At 42.2% G+C, this 20,519-nt stretch overlaps 2 protein-coding genes across 2 annotated transcripts; both read left to right on the top strand.

The window, feature by feature from the left end:
• The first annotated feature begins 8,462 nt into the window (after positions 1 to 8,462).
• On the top strand, positions 8,463 to 15,079 carry LOC143426860 (FERM, ARHGEF and pleckstrin domain-containing protein 1-like). Its single transcript, XM_076900556.1, is given in 10 exon segments — positions 8,463 to 8,587; positions 10,230 to 10,429; positions 10,514 to 10,603; positions 10,901 to 11,276; positions 11,585 to 11,694; positions 11,774 to 11,914; positions 12,156 to 12,310; positions 12,606 to 12,948; positions 13,257 to 13,516; positions 13,582 to 15,079. Coding segments are annotated over 10 exon segments (1,755 nt in total). The 5' UTR covers positions 8,463 to 8,583; the 3' UTR covers positions 13,658 to 15,079.
• A 1,615-nt stretch (positions 15,080 to 16,694) lies between these two features.
• Positions 16,695 to 19,355, top strand: LOC143426863 (uncharacterized). The gene is made up of 4 exons (XM_076900560.1): positions 16,695 to 16,848; positions 17,100 to 17,849; positions 17,966 to 18,803; positions 18,909 to 19,355. Exons 1-4 carry the CDS (start codon positions 16,782 to 16,784, stop codon positions 19,054 to 19,056), a joined length of 1,803 nt encoding a protein of 600 aa, XP_076756675.1. The 5' UTR covers positions 16,695 to 16,781; the 3' UTR covers positions 19,057 to 19,355.
• Positions 19,356 to 20,519: the final 1,164 nt, after the last annotated feature.

The following is a 20,519-nucleotide window of genomic DNA, read 5'->3' as shown; positions in this document are numbered from 1 at the left end:
TCAATTAATATTCCATTCGACGCTCGAATAAGAAGAAGGAAACGACAGATGAGACGCGACGTAAGCACCGACCGTACTTCTTCGTCTCTTTTCGCGCGTTTTATTCGACTGGGGGAATGTCAATGTTGGGTTTCCGGTGAGACCGTTTGGAGACAGACGTTCGAGAGCAATAATTTCACGTACTCGTAAGAGGTTGTTGGCTGCAGGTCGGGGGCGGCGTGGTGTGTGGATCGTTGACGGAAGCAAGGCTAGTGCACTTCTAAACGTTCGCCGTTCGAATTTTGTAGGAATGGGGGTTAAAAATAATTGCAGGAGGATGGGGGCGCGTTGGAGATCCTGCGGATATATCGCGAGTACCGGGAATACACGGATCGGCGATGTTTGTTCGCGTTTTGTTGCATAGATGTGTCGTTTCAACGAAACGATTCTGTTTACCCTCTGGCTGCCACGCGTTAAATCCCGACGTCCACGAATAGTCTGACACGTCCCTCCGATTTTTCTACGCTCGATCGGTTCGTTTCCGTTTTTCCCCGCGATTGACAAAACGGGCATTCCGCGCGGGTACAGCAGGTGGAGGTGCGCTATTTTACATCGACGCTGCGAGAATCTGCACGACGTGCGCGTTCTTCTTCTCTGTTTCGCTGACAACGACTCGATCGAATTAAATAGAAAGGTGCGAGGAGATATCTCTGTTTCGTGTAGTGGCGGTCGGAGCGGGAAAGCCGAGCTTAGGTAGGCCTCGTTTCAGGCTAGGGGTTACGAACGGTCTGAATCGTTCTGTGATTCGTCGGGAATTGGAGGGAGAAATGCGGACGAAGGGAGAATGTACATAGTCGACGACGTATCTCGGAATGAATTCATCGGCCGGTTACTTTTCGGGTGGGCAATGGGGAATCTCTTAGATCGTCTATCGTGAGCACGAACGATGATCGTGGATAAATCGCATTGTCGTTGAATAATCGTTAATCACCACCGCGACCATTAATCGCCACTCCATTAGTCATGGTTACGCTATTATCGCTACACTTAATCGATTAAAAAAATGATTACTACATCGTAGAGCGCAGATGAGATGATTATACGAAGAAACTAACTATACGTAACTACACTTTACGTATCGAATGCTATATGATTAAAGATACGGGAATTAGAGGACGACTGCTGAGTGCCGATCACGATGGCGAGGCTTTAAGTTATTTTCTACGACAAAGACTCTATGGGGTTCGTTTAATCGCGATAGATCAACGACGAACTCTGGAAAACGCTGTTACGAACCGTTTCGCTCGTACGTCCTTTCGTCGAGGATAGTCCAGGGATGCTGATTTCATTTTATTAGTTCTATTAGTTTCATTAGTTCAGATCTACAGAAATTTGCTCGTTAATTATTAGAAAAGAACAAACTTAAGATCGTAATTTTTCGTTATATTAAGTTTACTAATTAATGCTACATTTCTTACAATACTAGAGGTATAGCGATATTGGTTTATTATCATACTCGTTCGTTCTCGCAAAGTTTGAATGATTTATTTTTCGAAAAATTGTCTCAAGATCGGCATTCCTAGGATAGTTTGCAAGTTTCGCTTATGATTCCTCGAAGCTATACGATTCTCGGATGCAATCTCTTTCGAACGCAGGTACGTCGGCGAAACGATCCTCGAGCGACTACGGGAGGCGTTCTGAACGAAAGTGTAGCGACTCGAAAAATCGAAAGCATTAAACAGCAGGGAAAACATTGCACGGAAGCGAGTCGCGAGCAGTTCGTGATTATGTCGTATCGGTTCTGAATCTGTTCTTTTTGCGCGTCGATTCGTCGGTACAATACGAACGTAATTGTTCAATGACGAACGACAGTGAAAGGAAAGACGCCAATTTCGACGGAAACACGAAACTTGAAACGTTTGTTCAGTTTGCGCAACGATGGACCGCTCGACTCGATTGTTTTCCATACGTTGAAACAATCGTAGCGATCGGATCGCATATTTCTCTTTATCGGCGATATTCAATCCCCTCCTGGCCAATCTGACGTTGAAATCGCAATGTTTTTTCATTCAGAACGAGCCGACAAAGAATTCAGCGAAAAGGGAAATGTTAATCATTTAAAAGCCACGGGGATATTTCGAAATCGCATTTGGGCGGTGAGAGGGCTTTAAAGCGTGAGTTTGATTGGAATCTTCTCAAGGCAATTGTTAATTTCACGCGAACGCGTCGACGCTTTGACGGATGTCCACCAGCCCTGAAATCGTCGCTTTCTTCTCGAGTTCCTCGATCACTACGAATCACGCATATCCCCCTTGTTTCCCTTCTTCTTATCGTTCTTCCTTTTCTCTCGACGCGTTCTCGAAGAAGGTCCAGAGGTGTACGATCCTGGCCATCGACTCTCCCAAGCGAGATATTCCCACCCAATCCCAGACAGAAGAAGAGTATCGTCGTATCCTCGATCTATCCGTACGAGTTCCTGTATCGTTTTGATATCTTGACTTGTCCTACTACGTCTTGCATTTGTGCATCGTCAGTCCCTGTCCTGCCATCGATATTATCACACACGCACGCGTCCCTTCGAGCACTTGTTCTCTTTTCGTACTCCTCACGTTATTCGTTTACTTTGTGTCATCGTATCATTCTCATTGCCACTATCAGCATTATACCCGAAAACATCACCTATTCGCCCCCATCATTCTCATCATCGGATATTCTTCGTTTCGTTCGTTCACTTCTTTTCCATTCTCTTATTTTTATCGTTACCGTACTTCCGTTCATTTTCAATTTTTCCCGCCTGGTTAACGTTGCTTCGTACGCGTGCGTGTTACGTGCGACTACGCAGCGCGCATGCACAGCCTCGGGATATCGTTGCGCTCGAAGTTTTCGGGTCCGTCTTAACATGTCGTTACGAACAGGCGGATTGTCGGGCCGTTTAGAGACCCGAATCTTGATAAATTCGGTTAACCGAGAGAGAGAGAGAGAGAGAGGGAGAGAGAGAGTATCGGGACGAGTTGCTCGTTAACCACGATTGCCTATCAGCAGCTCTCGCGTCGAGAGGGTTCCACAGCTTCTTAACGAGTTATCGATCAACGAAAAGAGGACGCGTTCACCACGGGGTAGCCCGCGAAAACCTCGAGCCCGACGAGAGAGAGGCTCGAAGTTGATGATCGGTTTGTATCGATATTAGTAAACGACTGAATACTGTATTTATTACGATGAACGATATACGTGTTATGTGTAAGTATATACGCGTATCTGCCAGCAATACGTGTATATGTTTATATAATATATATGTATATGCATATATATATATATATATATATATATATATATATATATATATATATATGAAAATTTATATCTAATTATAGACTTAAGAGGTTAGTATGCAAAGGTCATGATACCTGCAATAGGGGATCAAGGTATTAGGCGTGAAATATATGTAGATAACTTGTACGGTAATGCGAGTTTGCAGCACGAACGATTTGATTCGATTATCGCGGTTCGATGGGCTTTTTTGTCGAATTCTATCGTGGTTCATCGTGGACACTGGACGACGTACCACTCGATGATTCACACGGATATGTTTGATCCTGTCGATAGACGACGGGTCGTTACGGCTGACGGTATCGAATCGGTAGCGCGGAGGCAGAGAGCATCGTTACGGGATTTTTCTGTTTCGTTGTACACTCTACGTATGCTTTTCGACAGGTGGTGGTGAATACAATCGTTGGAACTACGCGAACGGCTACGTGAACTCGCCGGCTTGGCACGTGCCGCTCCGCGTGGCGCAGATTCGTAACGTAATGGTTCACGCAACGCCACGCACCCTCACCAATCGGTTCATACCGGCGTACCCACGTTGAGAACACTGCGGGACAAACAAAGAAGTACCACGCTACATCTATGAGAAAATCGAGGCCTTCCTTAGCACGCTAGAGAACAGAGAGAGAGAGAGAGAGAGAAAGAGAAACGGGACGGAGCGAGTACAGAATCGTCACGTCATCCGATCGGAAAGAGAAGGGAGAGGAGGCCTTCGTTCTTCCATCCTCGGTGCTTCCTTCACGTTCACGATTTTCGATAGCTACGGTCTGCCAGAGGAGAGGAGAGAAAGAAAGGGAGAGAGAGGGAGAAAAAGCGCTGTTGACCCTTTCAGCGCTATGAAAATATGATAAACTTCTCGCCGTCGCTAACAAATCATTTAACATATGACGAGTCCATACAAACGTTTGGATATTATTATTGGCCTTATTGGCTAGACTTAAAATTCTTCCACTTTATCGGAGCTTCTCTCTGTACCATAAGTTTTAAATAATTTCAAACTCAATCGATATTCTTACAATCTGTATCATCAGAGACATTATCATTCAGACTAGCGTATGGTTTTATTGTATCGAGTAAACTGGATGTATCGTGCTCGTGTGAATCGGTCAGTTTAGCGCTGAAAGAGTTATAGGCGGATCGATAGATCGTAGCTGGCGGCGAGAGATTTCGTTCGATATTGGTACCAAGTAGTTTTGAACGTTCGAAAAGGAAACGTTGCGTTCCGTTAAGTCGCGCGTGCCGTCGTCTCGGCCGATTTTCTTTTCTTGCTCGAAACTAGCCACGACCCACATCCTCGTACCGTTGCACCCCTCGTTAGTAAGCTCGTCTCGATCTTAATTGATCCCATTATCGATCACGTATGTATAGCTGTTCCATTCGTTTCACACTGGTCTCATCCATTCACCACGAGCAATCTACCTTTCACGCTTGCACCTGCACCTTTAGAAAATAGAGGAACGATAGTTGATCGATTCGTTTCGATGAGCGTGAACGCCTCTAATCGAGTCCCTCCTCTGACCAAAATGACCGAGAAGAACTCCTCGGCAGAGTTCGAAAGGTTCCAGGTTAACTCGCTAGATCGTATTGCTCGACCCTTTCTTTTCATTTCTGAACGCCCAACCAGTTTCACGTAACGATCATTCGCATATCTCACGTCTCCTCGTCAACCGATCTAGCTTTTAGTCCCCGTATAGTGCATCGAGACCCCTCGATTCTTTTCCGCCACACTTTTTAGCCACCACTTTAGATTGCCTCGGTAGTTTACCGTTCGACTTGGTCTGTGTCCTCTGTATTCACGCGCAGAGATGTGACTTTGCGAGACGTCGACGCGCTTTTGACTGATCCGCGAACGCTCGCCTGGAATGCAATTTCGGATTTCGCAGAGTGACGGGCCAGAGAAGCGGCGGCGACCGCGCTACGAAACGGGCACCCCACGGCATCCGTACTTCTCTCAGAGTCGTGACGCATTATCTAAACTCACATCTCTAGTTGCAGTGTGGTACTTGATTCTCCCGCATCGTACACACGTACATGTACACGTACACACACTTGCGTTGAACGTGTGTCGATTAATCTCTGTTACTTATATAGAAACCTTGTGAACCATTACGTAGCGAACCCCCCTCACGATTCACCAACGATTATATATATATATATATTGTATGTACTATACATTCTATATGTTACATATATTATATATATATACATACACATACATATATATATAATCTTCGTTGCCTGTCACGATATCTCACCGTACCCGTTTTACCTGTATCGAGTACCCTGCAGAGAAATCACGCGGACCACCCACCCCCTGAACGGATTCATCTCACCCTCTGAACACACGAGCAAACACACCGTACGCACTCTTCTACACACCGTGGTACTTGCCCATTATTTTTGCAACGTATGCGTATGACACCGTATCTTATCGTATTCTCCGATTCTACGCTCTCTCTCTTCGATCCTGTTCCCTCTACAACTTCTCTCTAATCGTGGCCTTCTTCCAGGTGTTCACACGTCCGCTCTTCTTTTTCTACGTTATTACGTGTTCAATGTGTACCCTCCATCCGTGGTTGCGATGCGCGCGATTCATTCTGAAAAAGAAGTGTCGCGATAAGATCAGAACCGTCCCTTGGACTTGTTACAGCTCGAGCTTTCGCTCTCGAAAGCATCGTTCTCTTCTTACAGCCGCGTCAAGCTACGCGCTGATCGGTAATCATCAGTTTCGCAACTGTTTAATTGCTTGGGCGACTATTTGTCAAGTATTAGCGCTATATGGATGTTTCTATACCAGACTAGGCCAAGTCTATTTTTGTCGTTATTTAGTGGGGGCAAAGAAACAACGACGATTGTTCTTTTCTCATAAAAATCAATTTACTTTACGATTAAAATATTGGAATTTACTGAAGTACCTGAGATATATAATACTGAAATTATTTACCTGCGGAGAGAAATTGAAAGTTTTTTATTTTTTGTTTTGTTATAAACACTTTGAATCGGTTTGTCTGTGAAAATGTAGATAACCAGTGCAACTCAAGTTTGTAAGATGATGTACATGACTCAGAAAAATGGACTTGGATGGTACAAAGTATAGATTTGTAATTTGTTATGTGTGTTGCGCTCATACACAGCGTTCTCCGCGTGAAACGAGCAATTTAAATATTTTTTTCTATCTGTGATAATAAGAGAAGTATTTCTTACGTGATTTAAATGACTTCGACAGGTGCATCAAACAGGAGAACAATTTTTTTACAAGTGTCATGTTTAAATATTTGTTTTTCAACGTCAATCATTTTCTCATATTAGCACAAACAGACAAGATTATTTAGGAGGTCTGTTTTATGCGAAGTGGCGTTTAGTAGCCACTCAAGCAACCAAATTATCGCGTAACTGATAATTACAAGTCAGCCTCTGGCTTTACTCTTTTCAATTCTTTTTTTTCTTTTTTTTTCCTATTTTCTCTTCTTCTTCTTCGACCTGTCGCATAATGATTTTGCGCGCACGCGATCGAAGTTAAACGATACTCTTTCCACATATTGTTCAAGCGTTTTACACAGTGCCAAATTCTCCGCAGACGCAATTTATACACGATCGTGTTCCGGTTGAAACGCTTTTGTTTGGTAAACGGTACGTTTGTTTGATTTCTCACAGACGGAAATCCTCGTCTTCCACGAAACGTTATCCGTAAATAGAGAACTTAATTAGGGAAACTTTTATAAACTTTTTATACGTGTTATACTTGGCTCACTCCAGAAAAAAAATGAAAGACGCGTAGAAACAGATACGTACGTTTGACGATCGATGAATTTCCGGAAAATGCAGCTTTCAATTTCACGGTTTTCACGGTATCGTGGTTTTGTCCCTCGTTTTTTATGAAAAGGATAAAAAAGAAAAAACAATAGTTGCTCTTCCGTTTCGATACGGGTCAAACGAACGATCGAAATGGACTTTTAAAATGGTGACGACGGAGGGAAAGCGAGGATTGTTCTATCGAAGAAGAAAACGCGTGTCCGTCGTGTCGGCGCTCCTCCAATTTGTAATTTGTGTACCTTTTTTCGATCGTTTATCGACATACCGTACTTGTTAACTCTATCTATGTATGTGTATATACAGGTATATATACACATATACATATAAATAACTAAAGAAATGAATAAATATACACAGGATGTTACCGATCCGATGGCATAACCGGGCAAAGTGGATGATTCTACGTTCAGAAATGAATCAAAAAGAAAGAAGAACATTTTTTCGTTCCGGGCTTCGCTTTCGAGGAAATCGAATTTAAAAAATTCAACGAGTGCTCCTGAATAATTGAAAAACGGATACGATACGAGCACGCGATTAACAAAAAAGTTATTCTACATTGAAAAAGAAAATTGAAAACGTCTAATGGAATTTTTTCGTATAACGATTCTTTTCAGGAATGAAGCTTCGTACGAACTTCCTTTTTAATTTAGGATAACTTCTCGCCGACTGAACTGTTCGTTTTATACTTGTTCCTTGGTTAATCGAGTGTATTCGTTGAATTTCCAAGCTCGAGATCCTCAGAAACGAAGCGTCGATCGATAAAATTTGATTTCCTTCTTTCGATTCATTTTCTCGCGTAGAATTAACCCCTTTCTCGCAGCTGCACCCCTGGATCGGTAATATCCTGCATATATATATACATATGTACACACACAAACACACACATACGGTCCGATAGTACGCGGTGATTTCCCCCTGAAGAAAAGAAACTCGCGACACTCGTGGTTCAAAGAACACAGAGGAAAAACGGGAAGGGTAGGTAGCTCGTAAGGCTTAAAAAAAAAAAATATACAAGGGGAATCACAGCGTTCGAGGGGAAGGAAGACATTCCAAGCGTAGGAAATCTCTATTGTACATTGATTATTGATACATTAATTATGATAATAATAAATTATATACAAAGTCACATGGCCAGAGGTCTTCTCTGATTCCGCATTTCGTTTTCACGACGTAATTCGTATTTTAGTTTCTTCGACCAGTTTCCTCGACGCTGCTTTCTGTGGATTACAAGGTTTTTTTCTTTCGATTTGTAGCCGCTCCCCTGTCTCAGTTCTTCTTTTCTCTAATTTTCTCTCTTTTTTTCATTCTTATAGTTCTCCTACCCCCCCCCTCTCTTCTTCTTAAATCGAACTTATTATTATTAGAGATATTTTGCCCCCGTCCTTGCGCGTTCTCCTCTTTCCGTTCTTCATTACCGTATCTTTTTATCGCACTCCCGGATTCGTTGGTCGACCGGATGACAATACCATGTGTGAGTAATCCCTAACAGTGCCTATCTTTACTGTCAGTGATATGTTTGCGATATTCTTTGCGGTTCGTTGTTTCGACGGTATGTTCACTTGCTCGGTAGCAGCACCCATTTCCCTCAACTTCCGTTCACCGATCTGAACGTGGACTCGCATCCTCGACCCGCTCGAACGTTCTTTCTTCGAACTGTTCGAGCGGACACGACGAAGAGTGATGCGCGACCAGGTTCAGCCTCTCACCTTTCGAACGAGCTCTGTGCAATAATAGCTGGCTGAAGACTGCTCGTTGGAATGGCTTCGTCGTTTATCGAGTTTCAACTCGATAATCCCACTTGTTTTCACCCCACGATTTTCTTTTTGTTTGCCAAAAAACACGCTGTCGAAGCTGTAGATCTGCACCTCGTAGGATATGTATTTACACGTTTTGCATGTCCACAATGGTACCTCCTCTTGTTTAGTGTTCGGCGCCGATTCGTCGGTCGCGATTTGTCGTAAGTTCGTTCGTTGGATGTACAGAGAGATTCTTTAGTTTTTTTTCCTTTTTTATTTTGAGTTACCCTCGCAGAGTTTCTTACGCACAGTCTTTCAGAAGTCGGATTCCCCTTATCGATTTGCGATGTGGCACGTGCAACGTAGATTAACGACGTTCGTTTTCAAATGCATCCCTCGTTAAAGCGCCCCGCACGATCTACCGTGTTTCCGTACCATTTACTCGGCCTTAAAGTTTCTGCGGCTCGTAAACCGTTCTCTTCGGAATACCACAATTTCAGTGGCCCCCGGTGCGATTGTAGATGTTAACACGTTCGCAGACGTGGATGCTGTAGCATTGAAATTTTACAGCCAATTTATTTAATTTTATATGACATCAATTTTTGTAATTTTTATCCATTTTAACCCTTTTAATGCTGATTATTTTACTTTTGCAATTCACTGAAATTTTTACTGTCCCCGAACGTGTTAACCACGTCTGGTAATCCAAGTAAATTGTTTTAAAAAGTATAATTAGCTTCGAAGGAAACAGCTTGTCATTCTTTACGCGCCTCTTCTTGTATATTGCCGCTGTTACAGGGTTCGCGACATTATTGAAGGTTTGAGGGTCCCGTACGTGTGCAATAATGTCGAGAACCATGAAATATTAACAGCATATATATTGATCGTCTGAACGCCCCATTAGAGTTTGATACGACCTTCATTGACTTCGGTCTAACTTTAATTGACCTTGTCGCGATCTCGAACTACCGTCACCTAACTTTGAGCACCGTATTCCCATGGTGTAGAATTTTTGCAAAGTCTTGTCCCTTCGAAGCGAACGGTTCTACAGAGCAGCCACTTTCAGGACGAGTGACCCGTTTTAGCAGGAATGATCACTCTCCCGAAATCCTTGCTCGACGTTATCTTTGTTTCACCTCCTTTTACTTTTCTCTACTGTTCTCTTTATTACGGAGCCCATAATGATTAACGGGAACAAAGATCGACGCAGCCAAAGTCGAAGAGAGGCTGATGCATAATGCACCGTAGCATGCGACTCGACATTTATACTTTCTCCACGAGCGTTTATTTCTTATTGTCTTTGACCCGCCGTTTTATTACTCTTTGTGATCTGGAACGGTACGAAGAGTTCGTTCACTTACTTGCCTTCGTTTACAGATACCGAGACAGATAAGCAGGGCGCGACCAACAAACAGGAGAACAATAATTCCGTTTACGCGAACGAGAAATCACCCGAGAAATGTACGAACGGTACGGTGGAGACCAGCAACGCGAGCATGGTCAATACACCGGATCTGAGCCCGGTGAAAAATTTACGAAACGGTCAGGTGGAGGATGGCGAAGTTCGGAAAACTAAGGTGAGCTCGCCTTTAAACGTTACCACGCTTGGGGTATCGTCGTCTTGGGTTTAATTAATGGAAGTTTTTGTCTTTGATCGACAGAGATGGCCAACCGACAAGGCGTATTATATAGCAAAGGAGCTTCTCATGACCGAACGAACTTATAAGAAAGATCTTGACGTGATAAACGTGGTACGTATTTAAAGAAAATGAAGTACTTCTACACAAGTATTTTCTCTCCGGCATGAGTAGCAAGTAAAAATAATATTCAACCTCAAATACCTCGTTTTAAAACTACATTACACATACATTCTGTGAAAATTGATGATTTACACTTAGATGTGGTCCCTTGTGGATCTTAATTCGTTTCCAATTTGAAATGCAAAAGTACCGTGGTTGTAATTGCAAGAAATTGAGTGAAATTTACCTTTAGCATAAAGCAGGAAGAAAATTGCTACGGTAATCGTATGCCTCATTTTTGTTCCACAGTGGTTTAGAGAGGAAGTATTCCGTGAGGCAGAATTAGAGGGTGAATCGATCGTTTCGCTGATCGAGCTTTTAGCGGACGTTCACGGACCGTGCCTCCAAGAAATGGAGGCGAGATTAGAGCGGTGGGAAAGTAACGCCAGGCACAATATCGGCGATTTCCTTTACAACACCTTGTTGAACGTGCTATCGCTTTACGATCAATATCTGGAGAACCTGATACCTGTCCTCGAGAAGATGGAATATTACATGAAAACCTCGCGTCGTTTCGAGCAGCTGTGCCGCGATTTCGAGGCACAGAAGCATTGTTATTTACCGATAACATCATTCCTTTTAAAGCCGTTGCAGCGATTGTTACATTACAACAGTATTATTGATAGTATGTCGGCAAATTTCTAGCTAATACACCTAATCTACACACAATGACTGGGAATTACATTTATAGACTGTGATTTGGATTTCGGTTGAAATGTCTTTTTTTTTTACCACGCAGCAATTTCTAAGGATATAGCTTTTAGTCAAAGTGTTTTTAACATATAACAAGATGTTGGATTGCTGTTGTATAAGAAGAAATTATTGCGTAGGAAGATAAAAAATCTTTGCTATATAAATACGTTTCCTCAATCATTGCGTGTATACATGTTGCTGTACAATTCACGTCCATCACGATCATTCAATCTTTTTTAGGATTATTAGATCATTACCCGAAAGATCATACAGATTTCGAGGATTGTTTGGCGGCAAGAGATCGATTAGGTGAAACGTTGCTTGAAGGTCTTAGCATAATTAATCAAGCGGCAAGTATTTACAATATCTATCGGTATTTAGAACACTACCCTTTAGTAATTAATGTTTGTACGAATTATAATTGCGTAGAAGAATCTGGTTCAGCTTTGTGAAATGCAAAGGGATATCGGTGGTTTCGATCATTTAGTTCAAGAAGGCCGTAGATTCATTAGGCAAGGATGCCTTCAAAAGTATAGTCGTAAAGGTTTTCAACAAAGGATGTTTTTCCTGGTAAGTTTACGAACATCAGCAACAAATTAAATGGTCAGTACTTTATAGAGACAATTTAGTTAAATTAATAAACAGACGATATAAGGGAGAAAAAGTACAGTATTAGATCCATTTCATTATAGACTCATCGTAAGATCGAAAAATAATTACGTTAAATTCAGAGGATATCGTTCGTTTTTAAATACTGACCACTAAAATACAAGACCATTAATATCTTTGATTCAGCCAAATCTTCTTCCAGTTTTCCGATATATTACTGTACACATTCCGTACTCAACAACCGACCCAGTGTTTCCGTGTTCACGGTCAACTTCCATTGAAAGGAATGAAAATTCGCGAAGGTGATAACAAAACTGGCTCAGAGTTTACGTTTATAATCGACGCTCAAGGAAATCAGTGAGTAACCGGTGCATTGATACATGGGAATACTGTTCCGTTTAAGTAAATTATTGAACGTAACAAGGTGTTAAAAGGATGGGGCCTCTGCAGTTACTAAGAGGTCAATTGACTGTAGTTAACTCAAGTGTTCCATTATTCCGATACAAACGTCCCAGACACGTATTAATGAACATTTTAGGGGCAAGCAATTGACCGCAAAAGTCTTCTTCATACCACCATTGTGGTCTTGCTTCTTTTCTTCTTCTTTTGCCCCCCTTGTCAAGTGTATTTAAGTCGGCGGTTTTTATTTCAGGCCGATAACAGTTGCCGCGAATAACGAGGAAGAAAAAGAAAGATGGTTAGAGGACTTGAACATGGCTATCACTCAAGCTGATGCAGATCTGAAAATGCCATACTTAAATTTGAAACCTTGCGGTAAGTGTTACGAGTGCGATAATTCCTAAGCAGGTGTCGAAGAGAGATATTTTTACGATATCCTAGGTTCTGCCGACGAAGTTGGCGATGGTGTTGGATTAGACGCGGACAGGGGAAGTTGTGGAGGTGCTAAAGCTTCTCAACCAAGCAACACGACCGTACACGCTTGTTGGCATCGAAACACGAGTATCAGTTACAGCGATCAATTACGAGCGTTTCAAGTAAGTGGAAATTTAACGTCTCGCCTTTTAATCATAAATCCCATGTGGCAGATTATAATACAAATAAAATGATACATATTTATGATAAAGTTTAATTTCAATTTTAAACGCAGATTCAATGTATAAGATGGAAATTATTGTTCAATACGAATAATTTATAACACATTTGTACGTTTTTAATCTGATAGGAGTATTTAAAGCAGTACTTGAAGCAGAATAGTTAATGCTGTTATTAAAAAATATAGCAAAATGTTAAACTGTTTTGGATTTGTATCTGTTTTGTCGACACGTACGTGTATTCGTTCCAGAACCAACTCAGTGGATTTCTGTTACGGAAATTCAAGAATAGTAACGGTTGGCAGAAACTGTGGGTCGTTTTTACCAACTTCTGTTTGTATTTTTACAAATCACACCGAGATGACTTCCCGTTGGCTGGTCTGCCATTGTTAGGGTATACCGTGACAACCCCGTCGGAGAAGGACGGGATCAATAAAGATTTCGTATTCAAATTACAATTTAAGAATCACGTTTACTTCTTCCGCGCTGAAAGCGATTACACATTTGGACGGTGAGGATAATTTTTAACTTCAGTTTTAGAAGTGCCGACCAAAGAAATGCAAACACTTTTTTCAGGTGGATCGAAGTGATTCGAAGCGCTACACAACAAACCCACGTGTCAAGTAGCTTTAATGGGAAGGAAGGATATTAACATACGTGTTCTATGGAACATTGAAAGAGAAAACGTTTTGCTAACGAATTGCGAAAGAACGTTTCAACAATGTTAGCGCTATATGCTGCATTGTGTCGAATCGTTTTTTCTTATCTTACAATGTAGTATTAGAATTAATAATAGTATTAAGATGTTGAACGATCTTAACATCTTGAAGCTAAAGCTGAGTTAGCGTTGAACAAGTTAAAATTGCGCGGCCTTATTCGAAAACTGAAATCAAATTTATACGATTAAAATTGAAATCGACAATCAAATCGAAATCAGAACAAGACAACAGTACAAGACTGTTTTCCGTAAAAAGATCAAAGCGAAACGTTCTATGCGGGGAAAGCATTTATTTCGTCCTCGTTATTCGAAGCAATTTCGATGTTGAAATACATCGTATTCTTCGTGTTCTTTTTCTACTTTGATAATTGACGTGTACTCAAAGATACGCTTGACAAGAGTGATAATTGGATATGTAAATATTAATTACATAGATCTATACATATCGCGTTCCGTTTGGAATTTATATTGAATCTAACGCATGAATCTTGAATGCATACGGATTGTCGATAAGAACTTTTTGTTTGTCATTGAAAGAGCAAGACTTCGATGTCGAGAATGAAAAAGGATTTAAATATTAACGAGAAACCTTGGACCAATTTTATAATGAATTTTTACAGCGATCTATGTCTTGAAAAGACAATAATTTTTGTTAGCCAACTAGAATTTCTTTCTTCGTTATCGAATTGATATTAATGGGAGTTCTAAAGAATCTATTTCTACATTATTACTAAGGATTTTATTATTTCGCGGTTTTTTTATTGCCACCTGCTATTGTTGTGGCTTTCTCGAGGTAATACCCGACTCGATTACAAGAAGAGTAGATATACGAATTAGTGTTCAACGAGAAACTTGTACGCACCGTGCGTGTGAACATTTATAACGAATGCATGTATTTAAAAAAGAGAGAACGAATCTTTACAATAATACAAACACACATATCTATGTGAACCACTCACCGACGCGAAAAAGAGAAGTCCGTAAATTAATGGTTATCTGTTTTTTAGTTAATACAATTGTTTTGTTATAATATAGAATTTAATTAATATATACATATATATTATATATATTATATATATATATATACAAATGACAGAAAAAAAATTAGTTTTATACTTGACGAATCGTACTCATAATCGCGCATTGGACGTGCTGCAACTTTGTTTAGCAGTAATTCGAAATGCTCGTGGATCACAAAAGAGAAGCATCTTCCAAATCGCCAAACTCGTACGTTTATTTCAGTACAATTGTATTGTTTACGATTTAAATATGGTTCCATATCGTAGATTGAAAATACGTCGTTATGTAATATTATGTATCGATATTTCGTAATAAACGTACATTAACACTTTTAAACTTGTTACGGTCAGTTGCTATACAAATAAACGTACCATACAGGTAGAAAATCCTTGGTAACCGTCTATAACCTTCATTGTAAGATGGAACGACGTGAATTAATCGTTTCTGGATGTAAAAAAAATACTTATCATTGGTTCTTTTTTTTTCAATTAATTGGACAAGTTTCCGTTGAGTTTACGGAACTGGGTACGTAAACACTGTATTAACCTGTGTATAAATCATTTTTTTACCTAACACTACCGTATTTTATTGCAGCTTTTATAAGAGTTTGAAGAAAAACGTTCCGACGAGTGGTCGAGGGCCGCTGAAAAACAAATCTGCGGACAGACGATTTTTTCAATTGTATGGAAAGAGATACTGGAAATACCCATAATAGAATCGTGTGCGATCGTCATTGATATCCGTTAATCGTTTCCTTGGTATTACAGTAACCGATCGAAGATGGATAATCCTGTTCATATTAAATACAGCGGAGCCAGTCAAACTAGTGTTCAACGTGAGAATTGCGAACGCAAACTATCCTTGAGAGACGAGAGTAAATGATAAAATCGTCATTCTTTAATAACAATCGCAGACCGAAGAGATATATATTTCCACGAATCACATTATACGAATCTATTGTTAAAAATACGAGTAGAATAGTATAAACATAAATTCTAGAAACTAATCGCTGTCAAATGTTGTAAATAGAATGTTATTAGATTTGGGTCAATGTCTAAAACATGTCACGGGGTTATCGTTGCTTATTTAACTTTTACTGAAATGGGTTTGTTGCTCGATCTCGATCACAACAACGATATTTCTGTTCAACGAAGCTTTTCCCAGTGATGCAACGAGAGTCGCGTTATTGGTCTTAAAAAAATACTTGCGTGTGGTGCTGCGTGATTGGCATTGCTTGCGGAGCAAAGTGATCGTTTAGAGAGAAAAAACTTGTGCACGAAATTTCCAATGACGTAACTCGTGTTCGGTAACTGCTTTTAATGATCACTATCATTCGAATTTTTCTGACTTTGATCGGGGATACCCTGTTTTTTGCTTACTCAGAGAACAATAGCCCAAAAGAAGATAACAGTCAGTCATATCCTAGAATAATCCAAGAGGTAAAAATTGAATCTTTATTTTTCAGCAACAAGTGGAACAATTTGTGGATTTGCTGAAAAAAAAACAATAAGCCAGAGGATACGCAAGATAGTTTTTTCATTGTAAACCATGTCGTGCCTTTCAAGGATTTGAGATGATATGTCACGGGTATGCAAGGACTTTCACTTTATCTTCTTCAATGAAAGAATTTGTACTCGTGTCATCCAGAGATGAAAAACTCCGAGCGATAATTTTCAACTTCCGTCATAAACGAATCAACAACAGAAAAGGACAAGTTAGTCGCGCAGCTAGTGATTGACGGCAAGAGAAAAAAATGGTAATGGGTGTTCAGATTGACGGGGATTTACGAGTTCAACGACGCCTGTTTATTTGCTGGAGGTAAGAGGAGACGGGACGAAAGCAGGATTTGATAATTATACGCGTTACCTTAGCCTTGGCCAGTAGCTGGTTTTTTTGCCCTCGTTGTACAGTTTCTTGGTTGGATAAGCATTCGAAGAAGCGGCAGCGGTTACAGGAAGAACCACGAGAAATCAGAGTGGGAGAGACGATATAAAGATGAGCGTCTAGCGAACAATCGGTATACTAGAATCGTTTCGACATGATGTGGAGATACCGAACGGTCGGGCTTTTCGCCTTGTTGGCCCTCTTCTGCGTTCAGGCGCAAGGTATATTTCTAAATAATACTTCTTCATCTTTTTATTAACGAGTATTTCATGTTTCCAACAATATATAATTTGTTTATTTTATCTCTATTATACTATCATGCCATGCTTATTACTATTTTGTCAATCTGCAAACACCAGTTTGTATGTCTCGTAATCATCCTCCCAGTTTTTCAAACGCTCGACAGATCATTCAAATTTTGCCTGAAATAATTTATTCCCTTTAATTTTGAAAACGCGAAACGTTTGTTTAGCCGCAGAGACGAGGGAAAAGCGTAATGCACACGAAGTACCTGATCCAGTCAGTTTCGTGAAATCCCTTGCAAGTCATGGCGGGTTAGGTGGTCTAGGCGGTGGACTCGGTGGAGGATTCGGCGGAGGATTTGGCGGTGGCGGCGGTGGTGGCGGCGGTGGTGGAGGAGGATTTGGCGGAGGTGGAGGATTCGGAAGTGGCGGCGGATTTGGTGCTGGCGGAGGATTTGGTGGTACCAAAGGTGGCTGCCAGACCGGAGGTTGTGGAGGTCAAGGCGGTGGTGCAGGAGGTGGTGCAGGAGGTGGTGGTGGCGCTGGCGGTGGTGCTGGCGGTGCGGCGGGTAGACCTGGAGGACACGGAGGACCTGGTGGATCCGGTGGTTATGGAGGTGCTGGTGGAGCCGGGGGCGGAAGTGCTGGTGGCGGAGGTGCTGGTGGAGCCGGTGGCGGAGGTGGAGCTGGAAAGGGAGGTGGTCTAGGAGGATATGGTAGTACCGGTGCTGGAGGCTATGGTGGCTCAGGTGCTGGAGGAGGTGCCGGAGGGGGCGCAGGTGCTGGTGGAGGCGCCGGTGCCGGAGGCGGAGCCGGAAGAGGTGGCGGTGCAGGAGGATACGGTAGTACCGGTGCTGGTGGAGGCGCCGGCGGATATGGTGGTTCCGGTGCTGGTGGAGGCGCCGGAGGATATGGTGGTGCGGGTGCTGGTGGAGGCGCAGGCGGTGGAGGTGGTCTTGGAGGAGGTTCTGGTAGTGGCGGTGCCGGAGGATATGGAGGTATAACGCGTACAACTTAAATTTAAACAGAAAATAATTGTTGGAAACTAATGTCGTTATTTTTAAAATGGGTGCAGGATCTGGAGTAACAAAGACAGGTGGTTATGGTGGTGCAGGAGGTGGAGCTGGTGGATATGGTGGAGCCGGCGCTGGAGGTGGTGCTGGAGGATACGGTGGAGCAGGTGGTGGAGCTGGTGGTGGCGCTGGTGGTGGCCGCGGTGGTGGAGCTGGCGCTGGAGGATATGGCGGTGCAGGTGGTGGAGCTGGTGGTTATGGTAGTACCGGTGCTGGAGGTGGTGCTGGAGGATACGGTGGAGCTGGTGGTGGCGCTGGTGGTGGCGCTGGTGGTGGCGCTGGTGGTGGCCGCGGTGGTGGAGCTGGCGCTGGAGGATATGGCGGTGCAGGTGGTGGAGCTGGTGGTTATGGTAGTACCGGTGCTGGAGGTGGTGCTGGAGGATACGGTGGAGCTGGTGGTGGCGCTGGTGGTGGCGCTGGTGGTGGCGCTGGTGGTGGCCGCGGTGGTGGAGCTGGCGCTGGAGGATATGGCGGTGCAGGTGGTGGAGCTGGTGGTTATGGTAGTACCGGTGCTGGTGGTGGCGCTGGTGGTGGCCACGGTGGTGGAGCTGGCGCGGGTGGTGGAGCTGGAGGATATGGTGGCGCAGGTGGTGGAGCAGGAGGAAGCGGTGGCTATGGTGGCGCAGGTAGCGGAGGAGCTGGAAGCGGTGGTTACGGCGGCGGCGGTAGTTGCCCGGGTGGATGCAGAGGTGGCTACGGAAGTGCTACCGCCAATGCAAATGCTTTTGCAAGTGCAAATGCTAACGCAAATGCAAACGCTCATGCCACTGCAAGTGCAACAGCGAATGCAAATGCTGGTGCCGGAGGTTATGGAGTTCCTGGTGGTTTCGGAGGTTTCGGAGGTCCCGGTCATGGAGTCGAGTAAGTTTAAACTGTTTATTCATTTGCTTAGTCTAGCAATCTTTAAATATATTACAAATATATTGGTCTGTAAAGTAACTAATTCAATAATTGATGTTATGCTAGTCTTTTCTCCCGCATGGGCGATATCAATGAAGGGGCGAAGAAGAGTGGCACCGTGGGTAATGCCAAAGGCGTTTACAGTAGTAGCAGCGCCAACCTCGATTCTTCCGGAAAGGGATCGTACAAAGTAGCGGCTGGCAAGATTGTTTAAATCGCTTTGCTGAAGAAAACCTAGACGAATAACCATGATCAATCACCTGCTTTTCACCTTGAAAACAAGCCAAAATTTTATCTGTGATCAAACGTTAAAAATTTTTACACCTCAGAAACGTATATAGGCCTAGAAAGATTCATTAATTCACCTATTTTTTCTATCTCCATATAGACTCTGTTATACTGCTGATGAATGAAATGCGCGTGCGAATTTCGCGTGGGGGAGAAGCTTTTCTTCTCAAGATAAGTGCTTCGCATGATGTAAACTATGCAATTTGAATAAATGATTAATCCTTACGTATATACATAATTGTGTTCTAAAAGAATTAATAGGCTCTACGATTCTACTGCATGTGGCAACGATCGTAATATTCCTTGAAAATAAAACCAACCGCAGGACTGCCTCAAACAAGACTTATTTAATTCACGCCTTCTAATGATTTCTTCTGCAATTACTTTCCTCTTATTTTTCTGCGAAATAATATCCTGAACAACAGAATTTGTACACAGTAGATTGTAAAGTGATTTTCAGTGCAGAATCAATTTCTTACCGAGTTATTATCCATAATTATGCATTGCACGTTTATGTGCGCGTTTGGTCGATAAAATCATGTTTCCGAGGCGCTACGAGGCTATTGATTACAGAAACAATATATATAACTGCACATTAAAGATTCTTTTAGCGTCGTTATGAATAATTTATAAGTTAGCACACGTATCAGATAATCGACTATCTTTGGTACACATCGGTTACGTAAGTGGTTACATCTGTGGTATTTCCATAGGTGCTGTTATATTTAAATCTATTAACGCAGTGATGAATAATCTCTGGGAAGTGATGTGCGTTATTTACGTCATCGATTTCAATCAACTAAGAACTATAACTTTGATGTTTAGCATGTGTGCGGCATACAAACTTGTAAATTAATGCTTAAATAATCTACGATCTATAAGCAAATATAAAAATGTAACAGAACTATTTACCTTTTAGATACGGCGCGTCTGGCCGCATCTCTGTATCCTGGGATGACGCACCTAGTCACGGATGGCACAGAAACCGTTCATGGTGATTTCCATTACGACATTACGTAGGACGGAGCATTAAATGAATAAATTATTCTGTACACATTTTCATATAACGACATTGAAAAACTTTATTAAACGTATAATATCGTTGTGACAGCTACGACTTCCCAGTCACGCAATTGTTTAGGGTTCTTAGATTACGCAAAATTCCTCCTGAATCTTACAATATATAGACCCACGATCCGACGTGGATCTGGTCGCTGCATGTCTACACTTGGCCATCAGGTTTACACGCTATCATAACTCCAATATCCGTCTGATTAGTGTCCGTTCCTAAAAATCCCTAAAGTCTTTCAATTGTTTCTTATCCTCTAAGGTACTTTGTGTTTTTTCTGAGAACGTTCATTTCCTTCGTCCGCGCATCTATCCCTTTTC

The sequence above is a fragment of the Xylocopa sonorina genome, chromosome 9, assembly GCF_050948175.1.
Source record: "Xylocopa sonorina isolate GNS202 chromosome 9, iyXylSono1_principal, whole genome shotgun sequence".
Lineage (NCBI taxonomy): Eukaryota > Metazoa > Arthropoda > Insecta > Hymenoptera > Apidae > Xylocopa > Xylocopa sonorina.
Note: the sequence above shows the minus strand (reverse complement) of the source record. Positions and strands in the feature narration are given on the sequence as shown.